The sequence below is a fragment of the Rissa tridactyla genome, chromosome 1 (assembly GCF_028500815.1).
Source record: "Rissa tridactyla isolate bRisTri1 chromosome 1, bRisTri1.patW.cur.20221130, whole genome shotgun sequence".
Taxonomy (NCBI): Eukaryota; Metazoa; Chordata; class Aves; order Charadriiformes; family Laridae; genus Rissa; species Rissa tridactyla.
This window is the reverse complement of record NC_071466.1, coordinates 192,044,857-192,072,287: the sequence shown is the minus strand read 5'-3', so window position 1 is coordinate 192,072,287 and position 27,431 is coordinate 192,044,857. Positions and strand designations below refer to the sequence as shown.

Sequence of the window (27,431 nt, the reverse complement as noted above, 5' to 3'; positions counted from 1 at the left end):
AGTTAAGTGGAATTATTTCAACCACTAGTGAGGTTTCTGCAATACTGCCCTTGAAAAGATTATGTTACTTAGTCTTTACTCTACACTATTCCTTAATAGTACTCTACACTATTCCTTACTTCTCCAATTCACTGAGAATTTGCATTAACAAAGCCACTTCAAAGGACACTGAAAGTAGCTTCCATTTCAAGAGGTGCATTTCCTACCAGTAGTAGATCTTGTTATTTGAAACAACAACTAAAAATAACTCCACTTATATGGAAGCTTTTAAGCTAGCCTTGAAGGTCTTGCAGTTGAATAGGAAATCTGTTCCAGAAAATAATTTTCTCAGTATTTCACTAAATTATAACAATATGAATGATGCCATCAGTGTAAAGTACCTATGAGGGGAAAAAAATAAGGCATGATACTTGCTGCTAAATGTTTTCTAGTTACAGTAAAACATTATTTGCAGAAATGAGCCAAAAGTCTGAACACTTGGAGATGACCTCCAAAATGCATTTGGGAGAAGCTGGTCCTGTTATCTTATGGATCACTTGCTTATAATCACAATTGCAAACACACATGTGAACAGCATTTGGGTTAAACATAGATTTTCTGCCAGCAGCATCCTTAGCATGGTGCACTGTTGAAGAAGTGTTCAAAATGGTATAAACCACACAGGAGAAGCAAGGATCTTGGAATAAGCATTTTGAGCTGTTCCATTAATTGATTGGTCATGAACTGTCTTGCATGAGTAGGATATGGTAACAGCCAAGTAAACAAGGATTATTTTAACCTAACATATCATAAAAAATGTCTGTTTTCCTCTTCGGATTCCAAACTCGGATTTAAACAATGAATTTCAAGGTCCTTTATTCACTTTCATGTTGTTCCAGTGCCTCTTTCAAATCCTGTGTTTGAGAAGGTGTCACAATGTGATTATGGTAGGATGGGAAGCAAAGAAAGAGATTCCTTCAGCATCTGTCTGCTGAGCTACCCTGTCAAAATTCTCACCCCCACCAGCACCAGACAAGGAAGCCTGCAGATGAAAATGTCCCTGCTGAGAGGCCTCCTTCTGTAAATCATCAAATTAAAGTCATTATCCCAGAACAGTAAGAATACAACGATTTGCATATCTATGAGGGGAGTGGAGGAGAACGCTAAAGAGCTTTGCATGCATTAAGCAGGTAAGCTGCACAGCCTGGGAGCTATTGTTCCTCTCTTACAGTAGTGCAAATGGAGATGGAGGAGGATTGAGTGGATTGGACCTGGGGCCAAATCCTGCAGCTACATAGTTGCTTAAAGATGCAGCGAGGTTCCTACTTGCAATACCATTGGATACCTAACTTCTCTTCATGCAGATGAATATTCATGCAATGGCCTTTTCTGAATCTTTAGACTGTTATGTAAAATCAGGGACTTGGGTGATCCTGTGGAGATGTGAAAGAACCGAAAGAATTTTTGTTTCTAATTTGTCCTGTCCAAGATAAACTGCAGGTTGTGTCTCTCTTCCTGTGCTTGGGATTTGCCCCACCCTTTAAATTTTGCTTGTGGAGTACCTGGCCTGTCGTAAGGCGTTGCTTAATTACTCCTGTTGGGTACCAGTTGCAAATAGTAGACACTAATTTGGGGTATCTGTATTCTTCAATGGAGGAAGAGTGAGCTTTTTTTTGTTACATTCTCCATTGACTTGGAGAAGTGTTGTGTTTGGGTTTTCTTTCATTTCATCTGACTGCCTTGTTGGGGACAAGACTTACGCATGAGCTGTGCAGTTTATTCTTTTTCGTCTTGCCGTCTTTGAACCCCTCAGGTGTTCCTTACTCCTAAGTGTGAGTAGGTGTTTGCTTGCATTTGCCTTCTCTGTTCCAGCAGTTCTGCAAAAGTTACAGGTTTTCTTTCCCAAATAAAACTTCTGTGTTACTGGTGAAGTACTACAGATGTTGCTTTGGGCCTTACGTGGTGGAAGATTTTGAGTCTTCAGCCTTGCTGAACAAGTCTCTCTCAGAATAAATTGAGTAAATCCATCTTGCCCTGTGTCGTGAAAGGATGGCTAAGTGATCCATAGCTTGTCTGCGTTAGTTGTCCGCTTCCTTGCCGTCTGTTTTGGTATTGATACGAGAGGTCATCTTTCTGCGCAGATAAAAAGCCTTGAAGGTCTAGCAGGTACCATAACTGCAGGTTTCTGCTTTTAAAGACTTTTACTGTCATTTCTTTGTCCTGGAGGCATGGAGGAAATGTGTATTTCCCTATTCTAGAAATAGGATTTTCCAGGTAATGGGGTCTGTATTTTACGGACCAGAAATTATAAGTGGTGAGGTATAAAATGAGGCATTACTGGCATTAAATGAATAATGTGATGTGTATCCCTAACAGCTTTAATAGCTGTTAAATTACTTCTAGTTTTTATCCTGATTCAAATGGTGTCATTTCGTGTAATACAGAGCCATAGTCCCTGGAAGTGGAACTATCCAGGGATCCCTCTGGGAAGGATTTTCAGTTGTTTTAAGCTGTGCTACTGACTGTGATATATATGGGAAGATGCCTTCTACTTAAGGGTTTGGTGGGGTTTTTTTTCTTACTAATTATTCTTCTCAGGTGAGCCTTCCATGCCTTCAGCTTTTCTGAAAAGTCTTTATTTGAATGTAGAAATACAGGTTTAACTACATTATTTTCACTATTGTATTGAAAAACCCCAGGTCAATTTAAGGTATGTATGCAAAAAACTGGGCTTTCAGTGTTCCTGACTACTCTGCTGTCACCTGTATTGCACATGGCATGATTTCTTGACTGGATGAGAAACTCAGTGCATAATTCTCGTTGAAGGCACGTAGAGCTTTGAAAGTCCAGTCCGCTCTTGCGGCAAGGGTGGCAACTAGCCTCTCCAGGGCTGCATCAGGAACAGCATCATATCACCCGCAGGTCGAGAGTGTGATCCTTCCCCTCTCCTCGGCACTGGGGAGGCCACTTCTGGAGTGCTCGGTCCAGTCCTGGGCTCCTTGGTGCTAAGAGGGTCATGGACATACTGGAGTGAGTCCGGTGAAGAGCCGTGAAGATGCTGAAGGGCTTGGAGCATGTGAGCTACGTGGAAAGGCTGAGAGAAGGCTCAGGGGTGTCTTATCCCTGTGTGTACATATCTGGGTGTGGAGTGAAGATGGCCAGGATCTTCTCAGTGGTGCCCAGGGGCAGGTCAAGAGGCAACGGGCACAAACTGAAGTATAGGAAATTCATTTAAACTTAAGGGGGGAAAAATGCATCCCGGGTCAGATGCTGAAGCAGGTTGTAGTGTTTCTGTCCTTGGAGGTACTTGAAACTGGACAGCCTGGGCAGCCTGCAGGCTGACCCTGCCCTGAGCAAGCGCTTGGACTGGAAGAGGTCCCTGTGGTGGGTTAACCTTGGCTGGACGCCGGGTGCCCACCAAGCTGCTCTGTCTCCTTCCCCCCACCCTCCTTTCTTCCCAGGCTCAAGTTCACTCCCGGTTTTCCCTACCTCTTCTGACACAGGGGTACGGGGAATGGGGGTTGCAGTTAGTTCATCACACATTGTCTCCACCACTCCTTCCTCCTCATGGGGAGGACTCCTCACACTCTTCCCCTGCTCCAGCGTGGGGTCCCACAGGAGGCAGTCCTCCACAAACTTCTCCAATGTGAGTCCTTCCCACAGCATGCAGTTCTTCACAAACTGCTCCAGCATGGGTCCCTTCCATGGGATGCAGTCCTTCAGGAACAGACTGCTCCAGTATGGGTCCCCCATGAGGTCGCATGTCCTGCCAGCAAACCTGCTCCATCATGGGTCCACAGGTCCTGCCAGGAGCCTGCTCCAGTGGGAGCTTCCCACAGGGTCACAACTTCCTTTGGGCATCCACCTGCTCTGGTGTGGGGTCCTCCACGGGCTGCAGGTGTGTATCTGCTCCACTGTTAACCTCCATGGCCTGCAGGGGGACAGCCTGCCTCACCATGGGCTTCACCATGGGCTGCAGGGGAATCTCTCTGCTCCAGTGCCTGCAGCGCCTCTTTCCCCTCCTTCTTCTCTGACCTTGGTGTCTGCAGAGTTGTTTCTCTCGCAGATTCTCACTCTTGTCCCTGGTGCTGCTGTTTTACAGCAGGTTTTTTCCCCTTCCTAAATACATTATCATAGAGGTGCTACCACCGTCACCGATCATATAGACTCATAGAATGTGTTGGGTTGGCAGGGAGCCTCAAAGGTCATCTAGTCCAACCCCCCTGTGGTAAGCAGGGACTCAGCTTTGGCCAGTGTAGGTCCATCTTGGAGCCAGCTGGCACTGGCTCCATCGGACACAGGGGAAGCTTCTGGCATCTTTTCAGAGAAGCCACCCCTGTAGTCCCCCTGCTATCAAAACCTTGCCATGCAAACCCAACACAGTCCCCAGGGCCCGTCCCAGCCTGGTCTGTTCCGTTCTGTGTAACGGGAGAGAGCGGTTAATAGAAATGATGCATCCAGGGTGAATTCGTGTAGGGCCAGCACAGAGTGTAGTGCTTGGAGAAGGAATCTGGAAAGCAGTAAAGCTGGAATGCAGGTGTGGTAAATGACCCTTCTGGAGGGGCAGGGGACGTCATTCATGAGCCGCTGGTGCAGTTGCCAGAGGTAAAGGAGCTCCCACAACAGTCCAGAAGGGTATTTCAGAAAAAACACAGGTCAACTTCTTGCTGCAAACCCGAGAAGGCTGGTGGCAGTAGGACTGTAGCTGTCCTCTCCCTGCCTTTTCTCCCCCCTGCTAATTGGTCTCTTAAACTTCAGAAACTGAAGTTGGCCAGCAGCTGAGAATTGGAGTGTGTTTCTTCAGGCTGATAGTGCTTTATCAAATAGATATAGAATGCTCGTCTGTTGCTTTTAAGACGTGGTGGAGTCAGTAACTGGAACTGTAGTTGCCTCTGGGCAAGTGGCACTGCTGGGGAAGCAGTAATGTGTTCCAAGCTTCAGTTGCCCTTGACCTGAAGTCTTTGCAACTAGAAGCCTTTCTGATGTTGGTGGAGTGGGGGAATGGGTGTTTTCTGTGGGGGTGTTTGCATTTTGAGACGGTTTTTAAAGTTAAATTGAGAATTGTGTGAATGTTACCATCTCAAAAGTTGGCACGACTCTACCTTTTGCATTTTTTTTCCGAAAGACTGCGTGCTTGCATCTGGTTGTATGTCTGGGATCTCAAGGAGTCACGCTGGGCGACAGCCTGGAAGACCGATGTCAGTTCTGTGCGCAGTCATGGCTGTAATGTGCTGCCTGGAGAACAGATCCCAAGGGTGCTTCCTAGCTTGCTTTTCCAGGATTTTCACTTGGGGTTGACAACTGAGGGCATCTTCAGGAACAAGAACTATATGATTCTGAAGTTCTTTAGCAACCTTCAGAGTTTTCCTTTGTTACAGCCAAAGTGGGCTGACTGGGGGGGGGTTTGTTGGTGGTTTTTTGATTCTTTTTGTTTTGTTTAATGTCTGTTGTCCTGTATTTCCCATATAGAGATGCCACTAAGTAAAAAAAAAAAAAAAAAAGTTGCTAAATTCCTTCCTCTTGAGTTTGTTTATTTGGCAACCATCAGTCACAGGGAAGGAAAGTGGGACTGCGTCACCTGGAAGCTCTGATTTATGGGCAAGCAGTGCCAGTGCCTTTGTGCCACTGGGTGGACGGGCTGGCACTGGAATAGTGCCAACATGAAAGGACGAGACACCTTTCCTTATGGCTTGGAGTTCAGGGACAGCTGCTGTCTTCTCTGGCCCTAGTCTGATGCATTTGTTGTGGGTGAGATGTGGCTGATAAAATGGACTTACTAGAGCGGTTCTGTCTTGGTGATCGTTAAAGAAGCTGTGATTAACAGCAGGGGGGAAAGTGAATGGGGAGCTGAAGAGCAGAAAGGTCCTTCGGTGGACTTCTTGGGGTCTGGAGATGGAGAAGTTCTCATTGCACGGGGAGGAGAGAGGAGGCCTCCGCTGTGAAGAGCTGGTTTAAGGTAAGGATGAGATGAGGGGAGCTGATGCTGCACAGGTGCAGAAGGACGAATGGATTGAGAACATTGCAAGGAGGACGGGTAAAGGTCTTAAACTGAAAGAGGGGAGATGTAGATTAGATATTAGGAAGAGATTCTGTACTGTGAGGGTGGTGAGGCACTGGAACAGGTTGCCCAGAGAAGCAGTGGATGCCCCATCCCTGGAAGTGTTCAAGGCCAGGCTGGATGGGGCTTTGAGCAGCCTGGTCTAGTGGGAGGTGTCCCTGCCCATGGCAGGGGGGGTTGGATCAGGATGATCTTTAAGGTCCCTTCCAACCCAAACCGTTTTATGATTCTGTGACAGGAGGGGAAGGAGGGCTGGGACCTGCCCCGACGGGGACTGACACGCAGCGAGAGGCCGCCTCTTCCCCATGCGTGGATGCGAGGGCAGGTCACCGGGGCCAGTCGGGGCCGCTCCGGTCGGGGCGGCAGCCGGAGCCGCCGCTTCTGTCGCTTCGCCTCCGGGGCGCCGGGCAGGCTCGCTGCCGGGAAGGAGCCGCTCCCGCCGGCGGGGGTGGCGGGGCGGGTACCCCCAGCCCCGGAGGCATCGCCCCGCTCCCCGCCCCAGGCCGCCGCTCCCGGCCGCCTCCCCGCCCGCCGAGTCGCTGCTCGGGGCGGGGAGGCGCTGCGGCGGCAGCGGGCTTCCCCCCCAACCCCCGCCCCGGGCTTTAAGAGCCGCGATGGGGCGAGTAGCCCATGTTCTCCTCGCCGGAGCCCATCGGCCGGGGGGCCCGGCGCTGGTGGCCGCGGGAGGTGGCTGCGTGGGGTTGCCGGGGGCGAGGGGAGGCGGCAGGGCGGTGTCGCACCCCCGCAGCTGGGCTGTCCCCGCTCCCCGCTGGACACCAAGCCGTGGTGTCGGTCTGTGCTCGGTGTTTGCGGGGGCGCGGCACGGAGTAATTAATAAAGCGGCGTCGTGTCAAACCCTGGGAGGTGTCAAAGGGCTGCTGGTTTTTAACAGCCGGGGTGGTCGCGGCTGGTGGCAGCGGATGGCGCAGCATCTGCTGCCCTGTTTGAACTAACTGTCTGCTCGTAGGGTTACTGGAAAGCAACTGGCTCCTCGGGATTCCTTGCCTAATCAGAGGTGTTACCTCCTCCTCTTCCCCCAGTGTCTCTTGACATCATTTCATCCATCAGAGTTTCAGAGGAAAAAAAAAAAAAAGAAAAAAACACAACCCAAAGCAGAACCCACCCAGTCTGCGAGCAGCCCGCACCAGCCCCTCAGTTTTGCTGTGACTGCAGGGAAGAGCTGGATCAAGGCGAAGATGAAGGATGGGAGCGGGGCTGAGCTCCTTGTCCTGAAGGATTTGGTGCGGGGCGAGCCGAGAGGAATGCGGAGCGATGCACAGACCGGCATCCCCCGTACCCCGGGAGGGGATCAATAAACCCGTCGGCACTGCCTGGGGATGCGGAGGCGCTTGACCCAGGGAAGGAAGAAGCCCCCAAGGTGCGTTTGCTCCTGCCGGTCATTGTTGCTCCATGGGATTTCTCCTGCCCCCCGCGACTGACCTGATGTGGACCGAAGCGTTTCTAACATGAACTTTCTCTCTGGGATCTGGTGGTCTCTTCCCTTGGTCTTGGTCTGGGCGACCCCACCAGTCACCTCCTCATGGTGGTAAGTTGTGCAATTCCAGGAATTTTTATGTGCTCTTGGGGAAGGTGGGGTCGGATTAATTGTAAATTAGGGAGGTGAGGGGTGTGGGGGGGAAGCCTCTCCCTCGCAGTCTCGTACGAGCAGAGCTGGCCGCTGCCAGCTGCTCCGCTCCAGAAAGCCCGGCCTTAACAGCGAGCGGGGATTAGACGGTCTCGGCATCTCCTTCCACACCCCGTCCCTTCTCCCCGGCCTCCTCCTTCCCAAAACCCCGGAGCAGCTGCGAGGGCTGAGCGAGGGGCGCGGGGGGAACCGGCCCGGCCCGGGGCGGGGGGGGGGGAGCACAGCGGGCACCCCCTGCCAGAGCGGCCGGAGGGAGTGGGAGGAGGGCGGGCCGCGGGGAACACGCCCGAGGTGCGCGGATGAAGCGCAGATGCTGGCAGCCGGCCCTCCGCGCCCCGGCGGTTCTGGGACTTGGCTACAGCGAGGACTTTTTTTTTTTTTTTAATTATTATTATTATTACTATTATTATGTTTTTCCCTTCTTCTTCGCCCTCCCCGTCCCCTCCCTCCTTCGAAGTCGCTCCTCGCTGAACCGCGAACCGCAAGCGCAAAGGGGCGAAGGCCCCGCGGGCAGCGCAGGACCCGCTTCGAGGGATGTTCGGTCTCGTAGCACGGGTCAGAATGGAAACAAGGAACCTGCCCCTCCAGCTGGGGACCCCCACCAAGCCCAGACTGGAAAAGTCTTGGCGTAAAAGAGGAGTTAAACCGCTTCTTACAAACCTGGGGGACACATTTAAACCTTGACGCTGGCTGATGCGGGATCAAAGCCTGATTTATCAGACTGGGCATATTTCAATAAAATTACTATCTGTGTCCACAGCCGTATAAACGTAATTTATCGCCCTGGCTTTTTTGTCATGGTGTCTTTTAACTGCCGCTTAAAGATATCTATTTTTTGAAAGTCACGGCTTTAGCGATTTTATGATCGTATAAAGTAATGAAAATACAAGAAAAGGACATTTTCTCCTGTTTGATCCCTTCAAAAGACACCTATAGTAGTTTGGGTTTTATAAAAGGTACCTTTCGAAACATTTCAGGACTAATAGAGACCATCTGGACGCAGATGATGATGTAATTTAATTTTTGTCAAGGTTTTTTTGGTTTGTGTTTTTTTTTTTAAGAAATACTGCACGAAGCTGTAATAGCGGGGTTTGGGGTTCTCCTAAATGCTTCACGTTATTAAAAAACACAGCATCGGAGACTCATTTTAAAGGATTTCCACACCAAAAAGAAAAAAAAAAAAAAACAAACCACAAACAAACCAAAAAAAACCCGGCAGCGGCAGCTCTGGCTCGGCCGGAGGAAGGCTCCCGCCCGCAGACGGGGGGCGCTGAGGACCCCCCCGCCGCCGGTGGTCGCGCGTCCCCGTCGCTGCCCGCCCTTTCCCCTTCCCTCCCGCAGGTACATGGGGGCCGTGGGCTCGTCGCGGGTGATGTGCGATAACGTGCCGGGCCTGGTGAGCCGTCAGCGGCAGCTGTGCCGCCGGCACCCCGAGGCCATGCTCTCCATCGGCCGCGGCGTGGCCGCCTGGACGGCCGAGTGCCAGCACCAGTTCCGCCGCCACCGCTGGGACTGCAACGCCCTGGAGCGGGGGCAGCGCCTGCTCGGCCGCGTCCTGCTGCGCAGTGAGTGTGTGTCCCCCCCCTCCTCCTTCCCGTCCCGGGGAGCGCCGGGGGCTGGGAGGGGCCTTTCCCGCGGGATGGGGCGGGGGCGCGCAACCTCCGCGCAGCCACCGGCGCGGCGTCCACCGCCGCCCCTCTCCGGCGCCTGCGAGGTCCGCGTAAAAAGGGGGGTGCGGGAGGGGGACGGGGCTCTTCGGGAGGGGAAAAGGGACGGTCAGCGCAGGGGCCGGCACTACCGGGAACAGCAGGGGAATACCGGGAAGTGGTGACCCTCCTCCCCTTACCCGTGTTCCCAGCAAGGGTGAAGCTGCGTTTTACTTTTCTGGAGGAAGGGAAGGGCAAATGCAAAAGTATCTGAGGGTCTCACAGTCAGCAGAGCAGCTGGAATCATGGAATGGTTTGGGTTGGAAGGGACCTTAAAGATCAACTACTTCCAACCCCCCTGCCATGGGCAGGGACACCTCCCACTAGACCAGGTTGCTCAAAGCCCCATCCAGCCTGGCCTTGAACACTTCCAGGGATGGGGCATCCACAGCCTCCCTGGGCAACCTGTTCCAGTGTCTCACCACCCTCACAGTAAAGAATTTCCTCCTAATATCTAATCTAAATCTCCCCTCTTTCAGTTTAAAACCATTACTCCTCGTCCTATCGCTCCACTCCCTGATAAAGAGTCCCTCCCCATCTTTCCCATAGGCCCCCTTTAGGTACTGGAAGGCCACTATAAGGTCTCCACGGAGCCTTCTCTTCTCCAGGCTGAACAACCCCAACTCTCTCAGCCTGCCCTCACAGGAGAGGTGCTCCAGCCCTGTGAGCATCTTTGTGCCTTCCTCTGGCCCGTTTCAACCCGTTGCAACATATGACAATGAGAAGTGCTGCTTTGCTTAAAAACCTGTATCAGAGCAGAAGGACATGGACAAGGTTCAGAAAAGGGGGAGCCTGGCATATTATGGGCTTGCCCTGCAGTTCCCAACTTCTCTGTTTTTTGGGTTTTTTGCTGCATAATGGACCCCCAAATCACAAATTTAGAGCTACAGAGAAACCCAGGCACCAGAATGCAGCAGTTGGGCAGAGGGCTTTCCAGCAAGGAAAACCCAACCCACCCCGTCTAGGGATACCAGTACTCTGGGGGGCTGAAAGGGGCAGCCCGTGTCCGAACAGGATCCCAGTGCATTGGGATGGCAGACGACAGCTCCTTCCACAGGCCGGTTCCTGCTGGAGCGTCTTACCAGGGAAGTGCAGCAGCAGGGCGCAGCCCCACCAGGGCTGTGCCGCCTGCGAGATGTCCCATGGCCGGGGCAGCGCTGCCCTCCAGGCCGTGCGTGACAGCTGGTCCCTCAGAGTAGGCTTTGGGAGAGGGATAAGCAGGGACACGTCCAATAGGGGTGAGCCAGGCTTGTGCGGACCCCGGGCAGCTGAGGACTACAGTGTGCTACCCTGAGGGAAGGACGGTTAAGCAGGGGCGTGTTGCCATCTAAATGGGGGACTAAGGCATCTAGTGAGTCTTCAGACAGCTGATGTGGTCCTTTTGACTCAAAGAAAGGGCTGGGATCTGTTACCATCCCGGGATGTCCCTACCCAAGTGGTAAACGTGCTGAGATTCTTCTAAGCTGCAGCTCTCTTCACCAAATGCCACACCTGGGCTGACCCTGCCCTGACACTTGTGTCCCTGGGATGTCCCCAGTACCCTCTGGGATGGCCTCTCCAGGCTGTGAGCAGCGTGGCACCTGCAAGGGGAGGAGGAGGAAAGAACCCTGGGGCCATTGCCCCACTGGTGGGGCCAGGGAGGAGAACAGGAGACGCTGGGCACGCTGATCCGAGCAGTGGGATTCATCCGTGGAGCATCACTGGGTGCCAGGCTCCGCTGCTGGTACGCGGTCAGTTCCCGTAACTGGTTTCGTGTTCCCTCAGCAATTATTTGTGAGTAACCAGTAACGTCACCCATCAGCTGAAGCTGTCGATGAGGTTTGTCTGACATTCAGGAAAACATGTCTGGCAGAACACAGCCTAATTCTGGTGAGGCTATTTCATTTAAAAAAAAAAAAAGTAAAAATGCAGTTCTCCCAAAAGTGAAGCTTTGCTGCTGGCTGATGGGAGAGAATTAAGGTGTCGGGCTTCTGAGCCCTGCGCTGAGCCTGACCAGGCGGTGACTGCCACGGGAAGTGTGGCTTGAGACTGCTCTAGTTTGAAATGAAACGTTTTTGAGTAGTTTAGTAAACTCAAATGAAACGTTTCTCTTCCGATGACATCAGGGGTTTCTTTTTAATTTGTAACATTTAATTTGGTTTCTCAGAAATGAAGTCTTCAAAAGAATATGGTTTGTAACAAGCCGTGGTGTCTCCTGCCCGAGTTTGAAGGTAGTGTAGGGAGGGCAGGGTTTGCCCAGTCCCTTTGCAAGTTTTTAATTGCCATTTGCCGAAGTTATGCGCAGTCCGGGGCCCTTCCTATTTGAAAGATCTAGATGCCACTGGAATATAAACACTAAATAATAAGTTATACGGTGTAATGCTGCCCCTACAATAAAATCACAGATAACATTCCCTCACTGGGGTCCCACTTTACTGTGCTGACATTACTTAAGACTTATAGTTCCTCCCAACAGGGGGCTCTCACTGCTAGTGGCCTTAGGTACTCCACAAAAAGCTACTTCTCCCCCCTTCCATGCTAAAAAAAACTTCTAAAATGTTAAAATATCCCATTACCGTAAATACAGTTGTGCCAATGTGAGATAGCTCTGTATTGTAAATGACTACGTCTTAAAACAAACTTAAGCATTGAAGTATGTACCTGATAGCCTAAGAGTAGGTATAGCCCAAAAATACAGATAATCTTTAGTATTAATACAGTGTCTTCGTTAAGAGAAGGGAGAAGTGCCTGCACAGCTGGCGTGTAGAAGTCACGGCTGCCAGGCCAAATCCTGCCTCGAGCATGACACAAGCAGTGCCATTGATTTAATGGAACTTATTTGTGTGGATTACGGTTACCGGGCTTGGTTCTAGGCAGAAAAACCTAAATTTAACTTATTTTCAGAAACTAACACCCAACATTTCTCCTAACTGCCTTTTAAGCAGGAAAATTTATTCCGAGTGCTTGAGAAGAGGAAAAGCTAGTTTCTAGAGCGATTTGCAGTATTTTGCAATGTACATGTTGTTCCAGTGTCCCTATTTAATCATTTCTTAAACCCATCTCTGAGATAGCACTTCATATATTTTCCTAAATCGATGAAGCACGATAGAAATACCAGCTGTCCTGTTCACATATCTGTACAAAACAACTGATCCGTGAAGGTATATTAATCAATATCAGAAGCACGCGTTTAATGTTTTCCAACTCTAACACTATATTGATGAGCTTTTACCAGGGAGGGGTCCAAGTTTAAGCCATGACTAATTCTGGCTCCAGGGAATGTGTGATTTCAGCCCAGTTTTATCTTTTGCTCAGCAAAAAAGTCCAGGCTAAATGGCTGGAGTCAGGAGAGCCACTCAAGCTGACTACCCTAACAATTTTTAAAGTGACTTTTTTGTTTGTTTCAGGTAGTCGGGAATCTGCTTTTGTACATGCCATCTCCTCCGCTGGAGTTGTTTTTGCCATCACCAGGGCGTGCAGCCAAGGGGAGCTGAAATCCTGCTCCTGCGATCCCAAGAAGAAAGGCTCCGCCAAGGACAGCAAGGGCCACTTTGACTGGGGCGGCTGCAGCGACAACATCGACTATGGTGTTAAATTTGCCAGAGCCTTCGTAGATGCCAAAGAACGGAAAGGAAAAGACGCGAGAGCGCTGATGAACCTTCACAACAACAGAGCTGGAAGGAAGGTGGGTGTCCGTCCAACAGATGCCTCTCGGTGAGCTCTTGTGGGTCTTGCAGGCTGGTCTCAGCAGTTAGGAAGACGTATGGGATGAGTGGGAGCCTGAGATGCTGTTTCTGTCTCCCTTGGAGGTTCAGGGTGGCAGGCATCTCCATAGAGAACGGGTGCAACTGCTTCACGGTGCTCCCGTCTCCGTCAGTTCGGTGGCTCCATGTGTGGGAAGTTGAGCCCGAGTCCAGGGCGTTGCAGGATGAGTTTGGATGGAGGTTTCGTTTTGAGCCTAATCCTTAAATATGGAGGAGTTTTACTTTTGGTTAATATAGAACAGCAATTCCTAAGGGAGGCTGAAGACCACACTGAAGAACAGGCTTGACTATTAAAGAGCAAATTCAGAATAGCATTGGAGAAAAAACCCCATCCTGTCCATTCCCATATGTATACGGTAAACCTAAACACAGAATGAGCAAAGAGAAAATACAATTACTTTGCTTTTCAAGAAAATAAATCCAAAATGCGTATCCCTCCAAAAGGCGTTGGCCTTGGGGCATGACCTGCTCTAACCGACCCCCTTTTCTAACCATTGTATGAAAATACCATTCACGAATTTCAACAAAGAGCCTTTACTTTTTTATTGTAGCTGAGCAGAAGGAGTAGTTGCCAGGCGTATTGCCCACTGCTGGTGCAAGGGCTGAGGAGTTACATGCCCTCACGTTTTATGGTGGTGGCTAGAAATAGTCAGAATAGTGCAAGAAACTGCAATACGCTGTTTCATTATTCAAAAACATATTCAAAGTTTGCTGCATCCACGGCATCCGGAATAATACAGAAGAGTATTTTACAGTGCAAGACCAGTAGAGACAAGAAGTAGAGACTTCTTGTTTCTTGTCCGGTTTTTCTTAACATATATTCAGCAGGAAGTAAATTGTTCATATTCTGATCCTATTGTATTAAAAATTTCCCTTTATAAACTGTAAAATCGTTCTGGATTAACTAGCCCTTCTTAGAAGAAAAGATCCAATTTTAATGAATTGTACTGCAAGTAGATGATTTTTTCTGATAAATATTCCCCCATCAATGTCTTTCCTCCACCTGTTTATTGCCAGCAGGTGTAACTAATGTGTGGTACAGCCAGGTGAGGCTGTTCAGGTCAGTGATGTGCATATGCAATACTATGGCTGTACTTGTATTCCTTGGCCAAGGAGACTGCAGTCTACAACACAAGCAAAGAGTTTATGGGGTGAATTACCTCCATGCTGGGAACTTTCTGAAATAGTTGAGTGTCTTAGTAAATTTAAAAAAATATATATATGCCAAATAATACGACGGTATTGGTAAGCAGGTAGTTTGTGGTTTTTTGTTTTGGTTTTCTTTTTAAGAAAGAAAGATAAAGGGACTTTAATAAATGTATTTGATTGAAAATAATCAGCACGTTCTCATCTGCTTTACAGAAGGGGATGCCGGTTTGTATCCACAGTGCAATAGCGTAGGTTTAGTTTTGCAGGGCCCTCAAGCGCATGGCGTTCTGATCCGGGTAAGCCCAGCTGTGCCCTTGGCTTTTTCTCACTCCCAAAAGGGGAAGAAGCCTGTGTTGATAGTTTTATTTTAAAACTAGGCTATTAAGATATCACTAATTTATAAATACATTGAATAAATAGTTACGATAATCCCATACGAATCACACAAAATAATATGCCGTGTATCAGTGTAGGAACGTCACTGCAAAAAGGGCCTCCATCCCTGCGTGCTGCTTCTGCTGTTCCACGCCTCAGTCCAGCAAGTTGGTTTGAACGTACAAGAAGTTTAACTTATTTCTACTCAGATAATTAAAACGAAGCATCCGCTTAAATCCCTTTCTGAGCAGAATCCCAGTTTTGTGGAAGTACCGTTGGCAACGAAGTGGGGCTGTGGGAATGGCGGCGGCTTCTTTGAAGCGGTCAAATCATTTACAAGTTGGAAAGAAAGAACGAAAGTTAGAAGTGCTTTGGTTTTCTGGCACATTCTCACTTTATTACTGAGTGCTTGACTGAAAAACACACCCCGCTGTGCATCAGTCTCACTCCTAATCGTGGAGCTTTCCTCCCTCCTACCTTCTTCCCATGATGCTGGTCCTCTTGGACAAACTCTAAAATGTTCATATTTCACGAACCCTTAAGGCGTACTATTTATAGATCAAATATCCGTATCTTCAGAATTGGGAATTAATTATTTATTGTATATGAACCCATCTGTTGTTCTCCAATGTCGTACAGAGAGTTTAAATGTCTGAGATGAAGCTGAAATGGCTCTAATGCTATTCAGACATTAAATTAATGATGATCTCTCGAAGGTCCTATTCAAAAATGTTTGTTAAAAGGTTTATAAGCATTTTAAAATTTTGCATGGATCTGATGCCTAGCCCAGGTACAATGCTTTGCACAGTCTCTGCAAAATAATTTTAATATGAAACACCTCTTAATTTCTAGGCCATATTTGAAACACTATTCATGGCAAAGGACAACTTCATGAAGGTGAGCGAGAGGGTCATCAGCATGGCGATGCTGGAACGACGGGGAAACGGGGCACTTTGCCCGCCAAGGGGCTCAGTGGTTCCCTCTGTCTCCCAGATCGTTTCCTCCTGCCCAGTCCGTGTCCTGGTGTTATGGACCATCCCAGTCCTCGGGATGACTGGCAGGAGCGGGGAAGGGAAGCCCACCAGGCAGAGGATTGTGTGTAGGGTTGAGTCAAGCAACCAGAGCCGACCAGCCATGTGGGGATGACTTGATGCTACCAGTGGGTGTCACTACAGACCGTGGCTTGGAGACCCATTGCAAGCCTGGCATTAGAGGATGAATGGAAAAAGGCTGAGAAGCGTAAATTACAGTTTGTTTTACCTGTGTGTATTTTACTGCGTTTCTAAACAGGCCGTGAAGCGGTTTTTGAAACAGGAGTGCAAATGTCACGGTGTGAGTGGATCATGCACTCTAAGGACCTGTTGGCTGGCCATGGCAGACTTTAGGAAAACAGGAGATTATCTGTGGAAGAAATACAATGGAGCGATTCAGGTGGTCATGAATCAAGATGGCACGGGTTTCACCGTGGCTAATAAGAGATTTAAGAAGCCAACTAAGAATGACCTGGTATACTTTGAAAGCTCTCCAGACTACTGTATCAGGGACAGGGATGTAGGTAAGCCTCTCTCATTACATGTGAATGGTTTTATTTCAGACATTTGTACCTTGAAGGTCAAAAATTTATCATTATTACTGAGTGTGTGTGTGTGTATATATATCTCTCTGTATAGATCCATGTGTGTAACCAGGGGGGAAACAGGCAGGAGGATGTTTTGGAAGGCCAGCTCTGTATGAGAACAATAGCTCCTCGATGTCCCTAGATGTACGACAGACACTTGTTCTAACAATTCCGCAGTTTCTTCCAGATGCTGTGGAGCCCTGGAGACTCTGCAAGGCAAAAGCTGCTTTTAAGTTTAAGTTCAAGTTACGCTCTGGAGGCAGGTCCGTACCCTACACAGCCACATACACGCTTGTATCACACAGCTCACTCCAGAGCTGCCACGTCTAACTGCAGCAGCCCCAGGTCCCATGACGTCCCCATGATACCACCTCCAGTTGCGTTGCTTCTCTTCCATGTTGTTATGCTACTTCTGCAGACTCCCAAGAGACCCGTGTCCTCCTTTATCGGCACATTCCCCGCAGCTCACTGTGGGCCGTGGACCCCTCTAGTTGTAGACACATCTGTCCCTGTGGGTGATGTAGGAGGCACGGCAGCTTGGTGCAAACCGCGCTTGCACCAGCCAACGAATAGAGGTTGGTGGGGCGCAGGCCGCTGCGTGGGGTGACACAGCTGTTATTCCTCTTTACGAGATGGTCGTGGCTCCGTCCGTGATAACCATCACATTTGCTGAAGAGTCCTGCCAGCCCCCGTGGGAAGAGGTAAAGTTTCAGGGCTGCTATTAACACGGAATTTTTCTGCTTTCGGAGATTTCAGTAGAGACACTTAGCAGTGTTACAGGACTGGAGGCATTGCCAGGCAACAGGAATCCTGCTAACGGTTCCCGACCTGTGTATAGCGTTTCCTGATGTGGCAATTAAAAACTAGCAACTAGAAAACCAGAAATTTGGAAAAGAGAGCCAGAGTGAGTAATGTATGAAAGATGTTGTGGAACTAATTAATAGGTTGTATAACGTACCAGATTGCACCCGGTATGACATCTCCGTAAGTATGTGGATAGCAATGCAGCTCAGCTCTTTTTGGCACCGCTGGCTATTTACAATCCAAGTTTACTTGGAATAAGCATTGCAAAACAACTGTACTTAAATAAGAACAATATGTGAAATCCTGGTCATGTACTATTGACTTCAGTGAACCCGGAATTTCATCCAGTATGCTCGTGTTGAATAGTGTTCCTGGTTAGTAGAGCAGTCAAGGTAATTTTAAATGTTATTTATGGCTTTCGCGGGTGATGCTTATTACCTGCACAAACACATATTGTTCCTTGAATAGTGGCCTATATTCCCATATTTAAAGTACTAGACTTTATTGCTTGAACAAAGTCTAGTACTTTAATCCGAGTGAATAAATGGGCATTTTGTGGCATTGTGCAGAGTCTGACTTTGCAGGCTAGGATTTATTCAAACCTTTATTTCTTGAAGTTGCCTCACTCACGGTAAAACCCGGGACTTCTTTCCCCCCAGAAAGAGAGCCTGTACGCCACCCGCTTCTGTGTCGAAAAGCCGTTTAATGCTCTTTTTGCACTAAACCTAATCTCACCTGTCGGTCTCGTTACGGTGGGGGAGAGTGGGCATTTTTCACTGCAGTGTTTTACGTGCGCTTGCCGGGTGCTGTGGAGCCCTCCCGGAGCCGGCAGGGTCTGACACGTGCTTTGGCTCAGCCCAAGACAAGGCTGCGGCTGGGGCGGTGTTTCTCTCCTGCCCAGAATTCAGAGAATGTGGCTGTTTGGAAGAGCGCATTTTTTTGGCAAGCTGCAGTAAACCCTTAAGGGGATGCCCTGCCGCTCGCCCGGAGCAAAGAAAGAATCAGACGAACAAAAACTGATCTGGGTTTGAGAGAGGCAATTTCAGCAGCTGAGCAGCACTTTATTACCTTCGGTTTGCCCTGTTGAGCGCTCCAGAGTGTCAGCCCTGTTAAACTGTGGGAAATGAAATGAGATTATGGAAGTCTGAGTTTGGAAAAAGGTGGGGAGCATCTCAGCGTCAGCTAAAGGTAATGCCACAGCGCTGTAGTATGTCCTTGGATACAGTACTGCCTTTCATTCTCTGGGGAATTCAAGCAACTTAGTGCTTCAGGAAAAAAAAAAAAAGAGTAGCTGGAGATTGGTTATTGTTGGGGGTGAACGAAGGATTCGCAGAGCAAACCTTATGAAGCGGCACGACTTGACCAGGAGACGCTTCACAAACTGTAAAGCAACCAAGCCGGTGTCCTCTGTGGTTTGAGTGTGTGAACACGCATGAGCCAGCAAACTGAAGGTGCTCAGGGGTCGTACCATCAGTGGCCTATCCAAAAAACCTCATACCTCGTCTTCTGCCATCGGAGCTTTTAGTGTTGGCTCTTCTCCCTGGTGATGGGCAGCCAGCGGAGGGTGCTGGGGCTGAGTATGCCCCACTGGGTCTGTCAGTCTGTCTGGGGGAGGCAGCTGGACATACGTACATGGATCACCCCTACAGCGTGAGAAATCTGGTATTACTATTTTTTTTTCCTGGGAGGAAAACACGAGTCATTGATTTAGGGACAGATATAATATGTGGAAATCACTAGTAGCAACTCAATGGCAAGAGAAGGTAATAGCCCGACCACCTCTTGTCTAGCATTAAGATTTCACAACTTTTAGAACAGAACCAAAGGAAGGTTTTCAGAAGTGTTCAGAATTCACTTTACTCACGTGGAGGCTGAAATCATTTTTACTCACCATTTTGCATTCATAATTTGATAGAGGTGGGACATTCCAGGGGGCTTTTGAAAATCTTGTCATGAGCTTACAAATTTTGCCACACATTTTTGCCACACTTTGCGTGGTCTTCCCTTATGTTATCATAAACTTCCAGCTCCCAAAACCATTACAAGTATACCCAGGACTGCACAGGGAGAGACCTGTTAGAGATGCTAAAGCTGTGAAGGGAAGGAAAGTGACGGCTATGCAAGTGGCAGTCCCGCTGTCGCACGTCCTGTCTTACCCTGATCGTGTTACTTCACTTCCAAAATGCTCTAAAAAACCCTCTCGCTTGTCTGCTTATAAGCTTCTGTTAGAAGCATTTTAGTTTTTAAAAGATTTCTACCTGACCTATAGCCATGCAGGCTGGGTCCATTACACAGAATCACAGAATGGTTTGGGTTGGAAGGGACCTTAAAGATCACCCTGTTCCAACCCCCTGCCATGGGCAGGGACACCTCCCACTAGACCAGGCTGCTCAAAGCCCCATCCAGCCTGGCCTTGAACACTTCCAGGGATGGGGCATCCACGACCTCCCTGGGCAACGTGTGCCAGTGCCTCGCCACCCTCACAGTAAAGAATTTCTTCCTAATGTCTAATCTAAATCTCCCCTCTTTCAATTTGAGGCACTTACCCCGTGTCCTTTCATTACACTCCCTGATAAAGAGTCCCTCCCCATCCTTCCTGTAGGCCCCCTTTTAGGTACTGGAGGCCCCCATCTTGTTTTGAACGTACCGGTGGACTAGCAGAGACTACTTTAGGAATAAACATATGAGCAGCCATCGCGTGGGCATCAGCAGCTTGCTGCCCCCGCCCTCGTTACAGGCTGTTGTTCGTGGAGGCTATTAAAGCAATGTAACGTCTTTCTGCAAAAGAGAGCATCTTAGAACAAGTTTATTAAAAATTAATTTGTACAGAGCAATCAAAAAAAACTTAGGAGGTGTTTGAGTGAAGCCTTTTCCTGCAGAGAGACTCCCACCAAAGTGTGTAGAGCGAGATGAGCTCGGCTACGTGCACTGAGGTGGTGCATATGGAGCGGAGAGGTTGTGTCCCCAAGCATGGACACCGAGGTGGAGGTGGTGGGCGAGCGGCAGGATGGCACTGGGGAGCATGTGTGGACTGTTTGCAACTGTTCTGGTAGCAACGAGGCTTCAGCTGAGCGAAAGCGGTGGTGGAGCAAAGAGGCAGCTCATGTCTATGTGCAGACAGTCTCAGGCCGCTGCAGCAGTCCCTCGGGACCTGCTGCAAACTCCTGTGCCATCTGCTTCAAGTCATCTGCAGGTTTCTTGCGACACTCATGTGGTCCCAGTTTGGGCACGGCCAAAGCCAGTGTCGCTGCCTCTGCCTGCACATAGGGTGTGGGTTCCACACCTGGGTTGTGGTGGCCATCTCCTGTGTCCCCAAGAGGCAGGCAGGGTGCTGCGACTGTGTCTGAGGACCCTCCACACCTGGTGTCCCAGTGGAAAGCACTGCAGAGGTGCTTGTGCAGTGCTACGGGCGGCCCCCAGAGCTGCCCGTTGGGTGACAAACCACGTGCCCAGGGTGACCTCCTTTGAGTCCTTCACGGGATTATTTTTGTGTTATTTCCCTTGCTGCCCCACATAAGCTATTTGCTGCATTTCTGAGATGAACGAGGCCAAGTCCAGAGTGAAAGCAAAAAGTGAAACTAAAGTATAGCCCGGAAAGTATTGGTGTTGGGCAAGATGTGTTAGCACTTGAGGTATGTAACCCATGGAGGGAAACCAGTCCTGATCTCTGTCAAAAACTTCTCCCTGAGGGTAGCCGCATACAGGCAGTCCCTGCGCGACTTCTTGGCCCGTATTTCCCCATTTACGCATTGCAGACATGTTGGGTACAGTCCCAACCCCGCGCAAGCTGACGCTGGAGCATTGCGATGGCTTCCATCAGGGCAGCTCTTCTCCAAGCACCGGCCGGCAAGGGAGCAGCGCGATCGCCCCACGAGCCTCTGGGACCTGAGAGGTTGTGACAGCCCTCAGTGGCTCTGGAAATTAGAGCGAGACACGTGTTTACTCTAAACTGAATCAGGATAAGCTGCTTTTATCAGCACGTTGCCATCTCTTGGTCACTGGCCTGGGGAATCCCAGCCCCTCCAGACACGGCTGCTGTACCTAGGTTCCACGTGAACCTTTCTCAATTCAACAAGTAGCTTCAGAGCTATTTTTCTGTGCGTATTTCCTTTTCTCTTTTTTTTTTTCCCCCCAAAATGCTTGTGTGGAAACTAGTTTATTGTTTTTTGGGATTTCATTGCTTTTTTTTTTTTTTTCTTTAGGTGAAAGGAAAGAACTTTATTGCGTGAAGCCATATTTTTAATCAGTCGAAATAAGAAGCAGAGTTCTCATGCTATAAAGGAATAAAATCAATTTAATGCTTTTAGGAATAGGAAAAAGTATTTTTTTTAACTTGCCATATGTTTGCTTAAGAAAACAACTGCGCAAACCAAAAAGAAAGAGTTTGATGTACAGGCTGTAAAGTTGGCAGTGTCAAGAGCTGGGGATGTTTTGGCAGGTATAACGTGTGTCAGCATGGCAATTCCCAAACTTGAACTGAAAACAAAGAGGTTGCATGAAAACCTTCTGCAAGTTAGAACACACTCCTGCCTTTTAAGTGATGAGGAGGCACATTAGCTGGCAAAGCTCAGAAAACTCTGCTTTATTTTGTTTAGTGTCTTCTGTTGTCGTCACCTGGGTGTGTAACTTGCCCGGCTGCTCGCTGGCAGTTACTGCTCATTTTCTTTCTCACGAGAGAAGCCGCAGAGATGCTGAAGGTGCTGTTTGAACTTTTCAAAAACGTTGATTTTGCTCAGAAACTAAGCCTTTATATCAGCCTGTTTTCTCTTTCATCACGTTCTGTGGATAATTTAGCCTCCTCTCCTAGCAGCGTGGTAAATGTTGATGTGTTGTGGGCACTATCGGATGATATCGGCTTCTGACTAGCTGTTAGGGGGTGAGGGGTCTGGAGAATAAGAAGCTGGTGAGGGGTCTGGAGCACAAGTCTTGTGAGGAGCAGCTGAGGGAGCTGGGGTTGTTCAGCCTGGAGAAAAGGAGGCTGAGGGGAGACCTTATCGCTCTCTACAACTACCTGACAGGAGGCTGTAGCCAGGTGGGGATCAGTCTCTTCTGCCAAGTAAGAAGTGACAGGACAAGAGGAAACGGCCTCAAGTTGCGCCAGGGGAGGTTTAGACTGGATATTAGGAAAAATTTTTACACTGAAAGGGTTATTAAGCATTGGAACAGGCTGCCCAGGGAAGTGGTTGAGGCACCATCCCTGGGGGTATTTAAAAGACGGGTAGACACAGTGCTTAGAGATATGGCTTAGTGATGGTTTTTGTACGAGTTAGGTTGATGGTTGGACTACATGATCTGAAAGGTCCCTTCCAACCTAGGGGATTCTATGAAGTAATTTTGGTTTTGAAGTCAGTGGGAAAGCTCCCATTGAAAGCAGCAGGTGTATCCCGCTCAGGTTCTCCTTCGCTGCGGTGTGGTTTCCCCAAACATCTGGAAATGAGAACTGTGGAGTTGGAAACTAACCTGTGCCTTGGCTGAGGAATGTGGTCAGACCTTCCTGGGGCAGCTCCTGCACCTCATCACAGCCGGATGTGATGCCTGGCGCCTGTCCTCACATGGAGGGGGACGTGGGGTCTTCCTTCCCCGCCAGGAGCCTGGCGGCACGTCCCCACTCTGCTCCTGGCCAGGAGATGTGCTGAGGTGGGGAGCGACTTTGCTTTGCCTCTGCTGGAGGAGTGACGCCTGGCCGCCCACCAAGTGATGGTGGCACAGCGAAAGCTATCGAGTGTCCGGCTCGTTTCACACGAACTACACACAGAGAGCAAAGTACCAAGTGATTTGAAATCTAACCCAAATCGTGATTGTTGGAGGTTATTGTCCTAGGTGTGCTGCGTTGGGAGACGCGGGGGAGCCCGTGCAAGGAGGTAAGCAGGAATTCACACCAAATTCCTGAGGCAGGACATTAATCGTACAAGTCGCAAGCTTGGCCATTGTACCTTTCTTTTTTGGTCTAAGCAGAGAGGGCAGGACGAGCCCCTACAAAAGTGGTTATTCAGTTGTATTTTGCACAGCCTGGGATGCGATGGATATTGCTGTGGGCTGACACAAGCACCGGCACTTACGTCGAGATGTCAGGGTGGAGGAGAACGTGGCAGCCAGGAAGCGGGGTTTGGTTTGCTTTGTGCCACAGGCTTCCTGCAGGACCACAGTTGGATCATGTAGTTCTGCATCTCCCTGAGCTCCTGTTCCTGCCTAGATCAGGGGTACCATGGGCCTCTGGAAGTCTCTCTTCCCCAGTGTGGAGCAATTCCTAGAGAAAGGATCTGGGAAAGGCCTTTTTGGCATCACGGCTTTGCCTGATGTGCAGGTTGCAGGTGCAGGTGGCCTTGCAGGGAGAGCTGTGTGGCAGAGTGCTTGCTAGGGGTGGTGTGCGCCCGTGTAGGTCATTGCTTGGTGGTACCTCTCGTCCTCCTCCCCGCGACCCCCTGCATGGGATGGGATTCAGGTGCCGTTGCTGGTTGTGGGGACAGGAGACCAGGAGTGGCTGCCGATTCCTGGTGCCGGGCATGCCTGATGCAACACATCACTGTTTTTTCCATCAATGTGAGGTGCTTTGCAAATAGCAGAGTGTCCTGGTTCGAGGACTTTGAGGTTCTGTTCAGGTGCCTCCCCAAGGATGGTACACGGAGCACTGCCCCATGGGCGGCAGCATGAACGAGCTCAGACCCTGAAGAGGTCTGGGATTTATCAGGCTGCAGGTGCAGGAGCCCATCTCTGGCTCCATTCAATGTGTCTTCTCCTCCCTCTGCCTCCACAGCACCTTTGTAGCTCAGGACCCCTGAGCCAGGGCTGGTGTCTCTGCAGTCGGCAGCAGCCGGCAAGTGGCTCGTGGCACAGGTGGCCGTGGGCACACGCTGAGCCTGGGGGGCAGGCGGCCACACAGTGCCCTTCTTCTGCTCTGCTCCCAGCAGACCTGGACCAGCGATTTGATATTGAAGCTTTCCAGGTGTGTATTTCTACCCCTGGCGCAATGAATATTTAAATAAATCCAAGAGTATAGGCTATGGGAGAGAAGGCTGAAATGAATTCTAGGGACTTCTTGGGTGGTGAGACACTGGAACAGGTTGCCCAGGGAAGCTTTGGATGCCCCGTCCCTGCCCATGGCAGGGGGGTTGGAAGTAGTTATCTTTAAGGTCCCTTCCAACCCGAACCATTCTATGATTCTATGACTGAAACACTCCTCTGGGGCAGCAGGTGAAGCCTGTCTTGCCTGAGATGCAAGAAGAACAAAATTTCCCCCACTGTGGCGAAGAGTCTTAAGTCGTGTGTCAGTCACATGAAAAGCCACAGTCCGAGAAGGTGACTTTACTCAAGTCCCTGAGACCACTCACTGCCCCAGTGTCTGGGGCCAGGCCTGAGAAGACATGAAGTCTCCCTGGTGCTGGGGACAGTAGGGGACGGAGGAACGAGGAATACTTGTACATCGTGAAGTGCTCAATACAGCAGCGGTGGTATGTACAACCATACGTACCACATAGGAGGGGATAAAAAGAAAATTTGAATCATGCAGCTTAGATTTTTCATAATTACAAGCTAATAGACTTTAATTTTTATTTATTTATTGGTTTGCTAATTTGCATTAATGTCTGCATGTATTTTTTTTCTTTAAGAAGTTAAACTGTTCGTGTTTGATGTGCACCTGTGAATACACTTCATAAAATGTTTCCATAATGTTTAATTTAATGACCACGGTCAATATTTAGGTAATCTCATTCTGGCCGAGAACCGAAGAACGGAGCTATAATCTGGTCTAGAGAAAATGTCAGAACAATGTTCAACTCATGGCTATGCCTGAAATTGATTTCCAATAGCAAAACATAAGAAATCAGGTGAAGCAATGAGTATCATGAAGTTTTCAGATGGATAACAATAATCTGTCCACAGCCGCGGTATAGAGCCTAAAGTGTACCCTACGAGAAGTCGGTATTAGATGAGCAGCAGCTCTTCTGTGGGACAGTAACTGTTTGGGCTAAGACATGCCTTAAAGAGCCATTTTGTGCCACGCGGAGACGGGCAGAGGCATTTCGCCCACTCCAGAGAGATTTTAAGAACACGAAGAGGTGGGGTGTGTTCCCCTACCCCTCCTTTAGTCCACAGCAGGCTGCAGATTAGTTTCTTTCAATTTCTATCAAGAAAGAGGAGAAGATCCCTTCGTGCTTGCCCCGCAGAGATGAGGGGTGTCACAGAGCAGCCGCTCTTCAGCTGCCACCTGAACTGGTGGGCACGGGGGGGCCGTGGGTGGACGCTGCAGTGATGCCGAGCAGTTGGGGTGCTCCTGTGCTCGTTTATGCAGAGACTTGAACCACCGGCAGCACCGTTCACACTGCCCATCGTGTCCCTTGCAGCCACCAAATGGAGTGGTCTCCACTTGCCCAGCCCCGGCTCCCCTGCAGAGCCCCCGAGCACCGGTGGGGTACTCCTCCCGGGCGCCCCGTTTCACCCAGCCCCGGGGGACGGGAGGCAGGCGACAGGCGGGGGCTGCACGGCTGCCTCGGGGAGGGAACCTGCTCCCTGGAGAGGAAGGAGGCGCTACGGAAAGATGAAACAAACCACGATGATACTAAAAGAATCAGGCAGAGCCTTAAAGTTTTTAGTTCATTTTACTCCTCCTCATCTTCAAAAGAGATTTCCAGGGTAAATTTGAGAATTTGAGCAAAATTTTGCCTTATTATAGGCACTTCTCCGGCTTGATTTTGAATCCTGTGTGATATGATGTTGAAGGATCTAATACATTGCAAATTGTATCTCCTATACCTGTTTTCATATGCTTTCCGTCCGTCCTTAAAATCCACCTCCTGACCTTTCCTGCGTTTCCTCTGTAGGGTCCCTCGGGACAGCGGGTCGGGTTTGTAACCAAACCTCCCGCGGGATGGACAGCTGCGAAGTGATGTGCTGCGGGAGGGGCTACGACACCTCCCGCGTCAGCAGAATGACGAAATGCGAGTGCAAATTCCACTGGTGTTGTGCTGTGCGCTGCCAGGACTGCCTGGAAGTGGTAGATATTCACACCTGCAAAGCGCCGAAGACCGCTGGCTGGATCTCCCGGACATGATGCACCAGGATGCTGGTGCTTGAGGACCACAGCCTTTGCCCTTCCTGGTCCGTGCAGGGAACGCGTCCAAGGTCTCCTCTGCTTTTAATCCAGTTTTGCCTTTGTCTTTCATTGCACAGAAGCTGATGAATAATTAATACAAACTCTGCAGCGTTCACTTCCCATTTCTGCATGACGGCGTTGCTGCAGAGTTGTCCGTTAAACTGATGCAGCTCTGGAAGGACGTACTTCTGCCAGGGCTCTTCCAACCACCACGCAACTCTCCTCCGGACACCTTGCGGCAAGTTATTTGGTCCATCAGGAACGCAGCAAGACACAAAGATGGGGCGTTTCTAACAAGTCCACCAACAACTGCATGGGCTGAGCTTGCTCAAGCGTCTTCCAAAGGATCTTGTGCTGGTCACAGTTGTGCCCTGGATACCAAAGCGCTTGGGAGTTTGAGCACCAGTTGGCGATTCCTCCATGAGAGAAAAGTTTGGGGCCAGTCTGAGTGAAACTCTCTACAGGAGGCGTGTTTTTCCATCCCTGGTGGACTGGAGTTTGCACTGGGGTGGCCCAGCTGCCGTCCCCTGGGTTGTCCGGGGCCGCCCTGGCTGCCATTGGCACCCTGTGGCTTCCCATGGGGCAGAAATGGGCCCATGGCAAAACGCAGACTGCAGGAAATATATTCAACACAACATTTTCATAAACTATTAAAGAGTCAGAGCAAATGCCTTAGTTATGTATTTGTGAAAACTTGCCTTAAAAGCTTTTAAAAGGTCATTTTTGTTAACTGCTGAGTCATTTTTGTGATCTGAAGGATCGAAGAGAAGAGATTTGTTTCTCAGCCCGGTGAGAGCTGGGTAGAGGACACTCAACTACCTGAGAATAAGGTTTCCTATTTTTCATTTACTGAATAAACAGAAAAACATTTGCAGAAAGCTGATGGAGAAGGAAATACCTTGTCTCAGTAATGATATGGTTTCTAAAGAATCTATCAACCTTTATGCTCTTTTAAATTTAATAAATCTATTAAATATGTTCAGAACGATACTTTCCTTTCAGATGGGGACTTCCAAATAAGATTTTCTCTGAGTACTTTCTGCAAAAACTTAGGCCTGTGATTAAGGCCGTGTCGGCCTTTGATGGAGGGAGTTACAGGTTGTGCTGGGTCCATGTGCTGGGCTGGGACCAGCACAGAATGGCAAAGTGCTGGAAAGATGCCCAGGCTCAGGAGGCCCAGAAATCGCAGGCGCAACGTGAGAGGAGCTGGGTCAGAGGGGGACCAGCCCTCTCTCCTCAGAGCCGGAGACCAGCAAATGTGCC

At 49.5% G+C, this 27,431-nt stretch overlaps 1 protein-coding gene across 1 annotated transcript; it reads left to right on the top strand.

Moving 5' to 3' along the window:
* Nucleotides 1-1,070: 1,070 nt before the first annotated feature.
* Nucleotides 1,071-27,158, top strand: WNT2 (Wnt family member 2). The gene is made up of 6 exons (XM_054187950.1): nt 1,071-1,169; nt 7,005-7,583; nt 9,024-9,247; nt 12,775-13,052; nt 15,946-16,210; nt 25,897-27,158. Exons 2-6 carry the CDS (start codon nt 7,504-7,506, stop codon nt 26,124-26,126), a joined length of 1,077 nt encoding a protein of 358 aa, XP_054043925.1. The 5' UTR covers nt 1,071-1,169; nt 7,005-7,503; the 3' UTR covers nt 26,127-27,158.
* The last annotated feature ends 273 nt before the right edge of the window (nt 27,159-27,431 follow it).

What these genes read in the sequence shown, in the direction of transcription:
- WNT2 (XM_054187950.1), top strand. Translation starts at nt 7,504, where the DNA reads ATGAACTTTCTCTCTGGGATCTGGTGGTCTCTTCCCTTGGTCTTGGTC. An exon ending in ACAACAGAGCTGGAAGGAAG is followed by an intron (nt 13,053 to 15,945) that starts GTGGGTGTCCGT and finishes GTTTCTAAACAG; the next exon opens with GCCGTGAAGCGGTTTTTGAA. An exon ending in TATCAGGGACAGGGATGTAG is followed by an intron (nt 16,211 to 25,896) that starts GTAAGCCTCTCT and finishes TTTCCTCTGTAG; the next exon opens with GGTCCCTCGGGACAGCGGGT.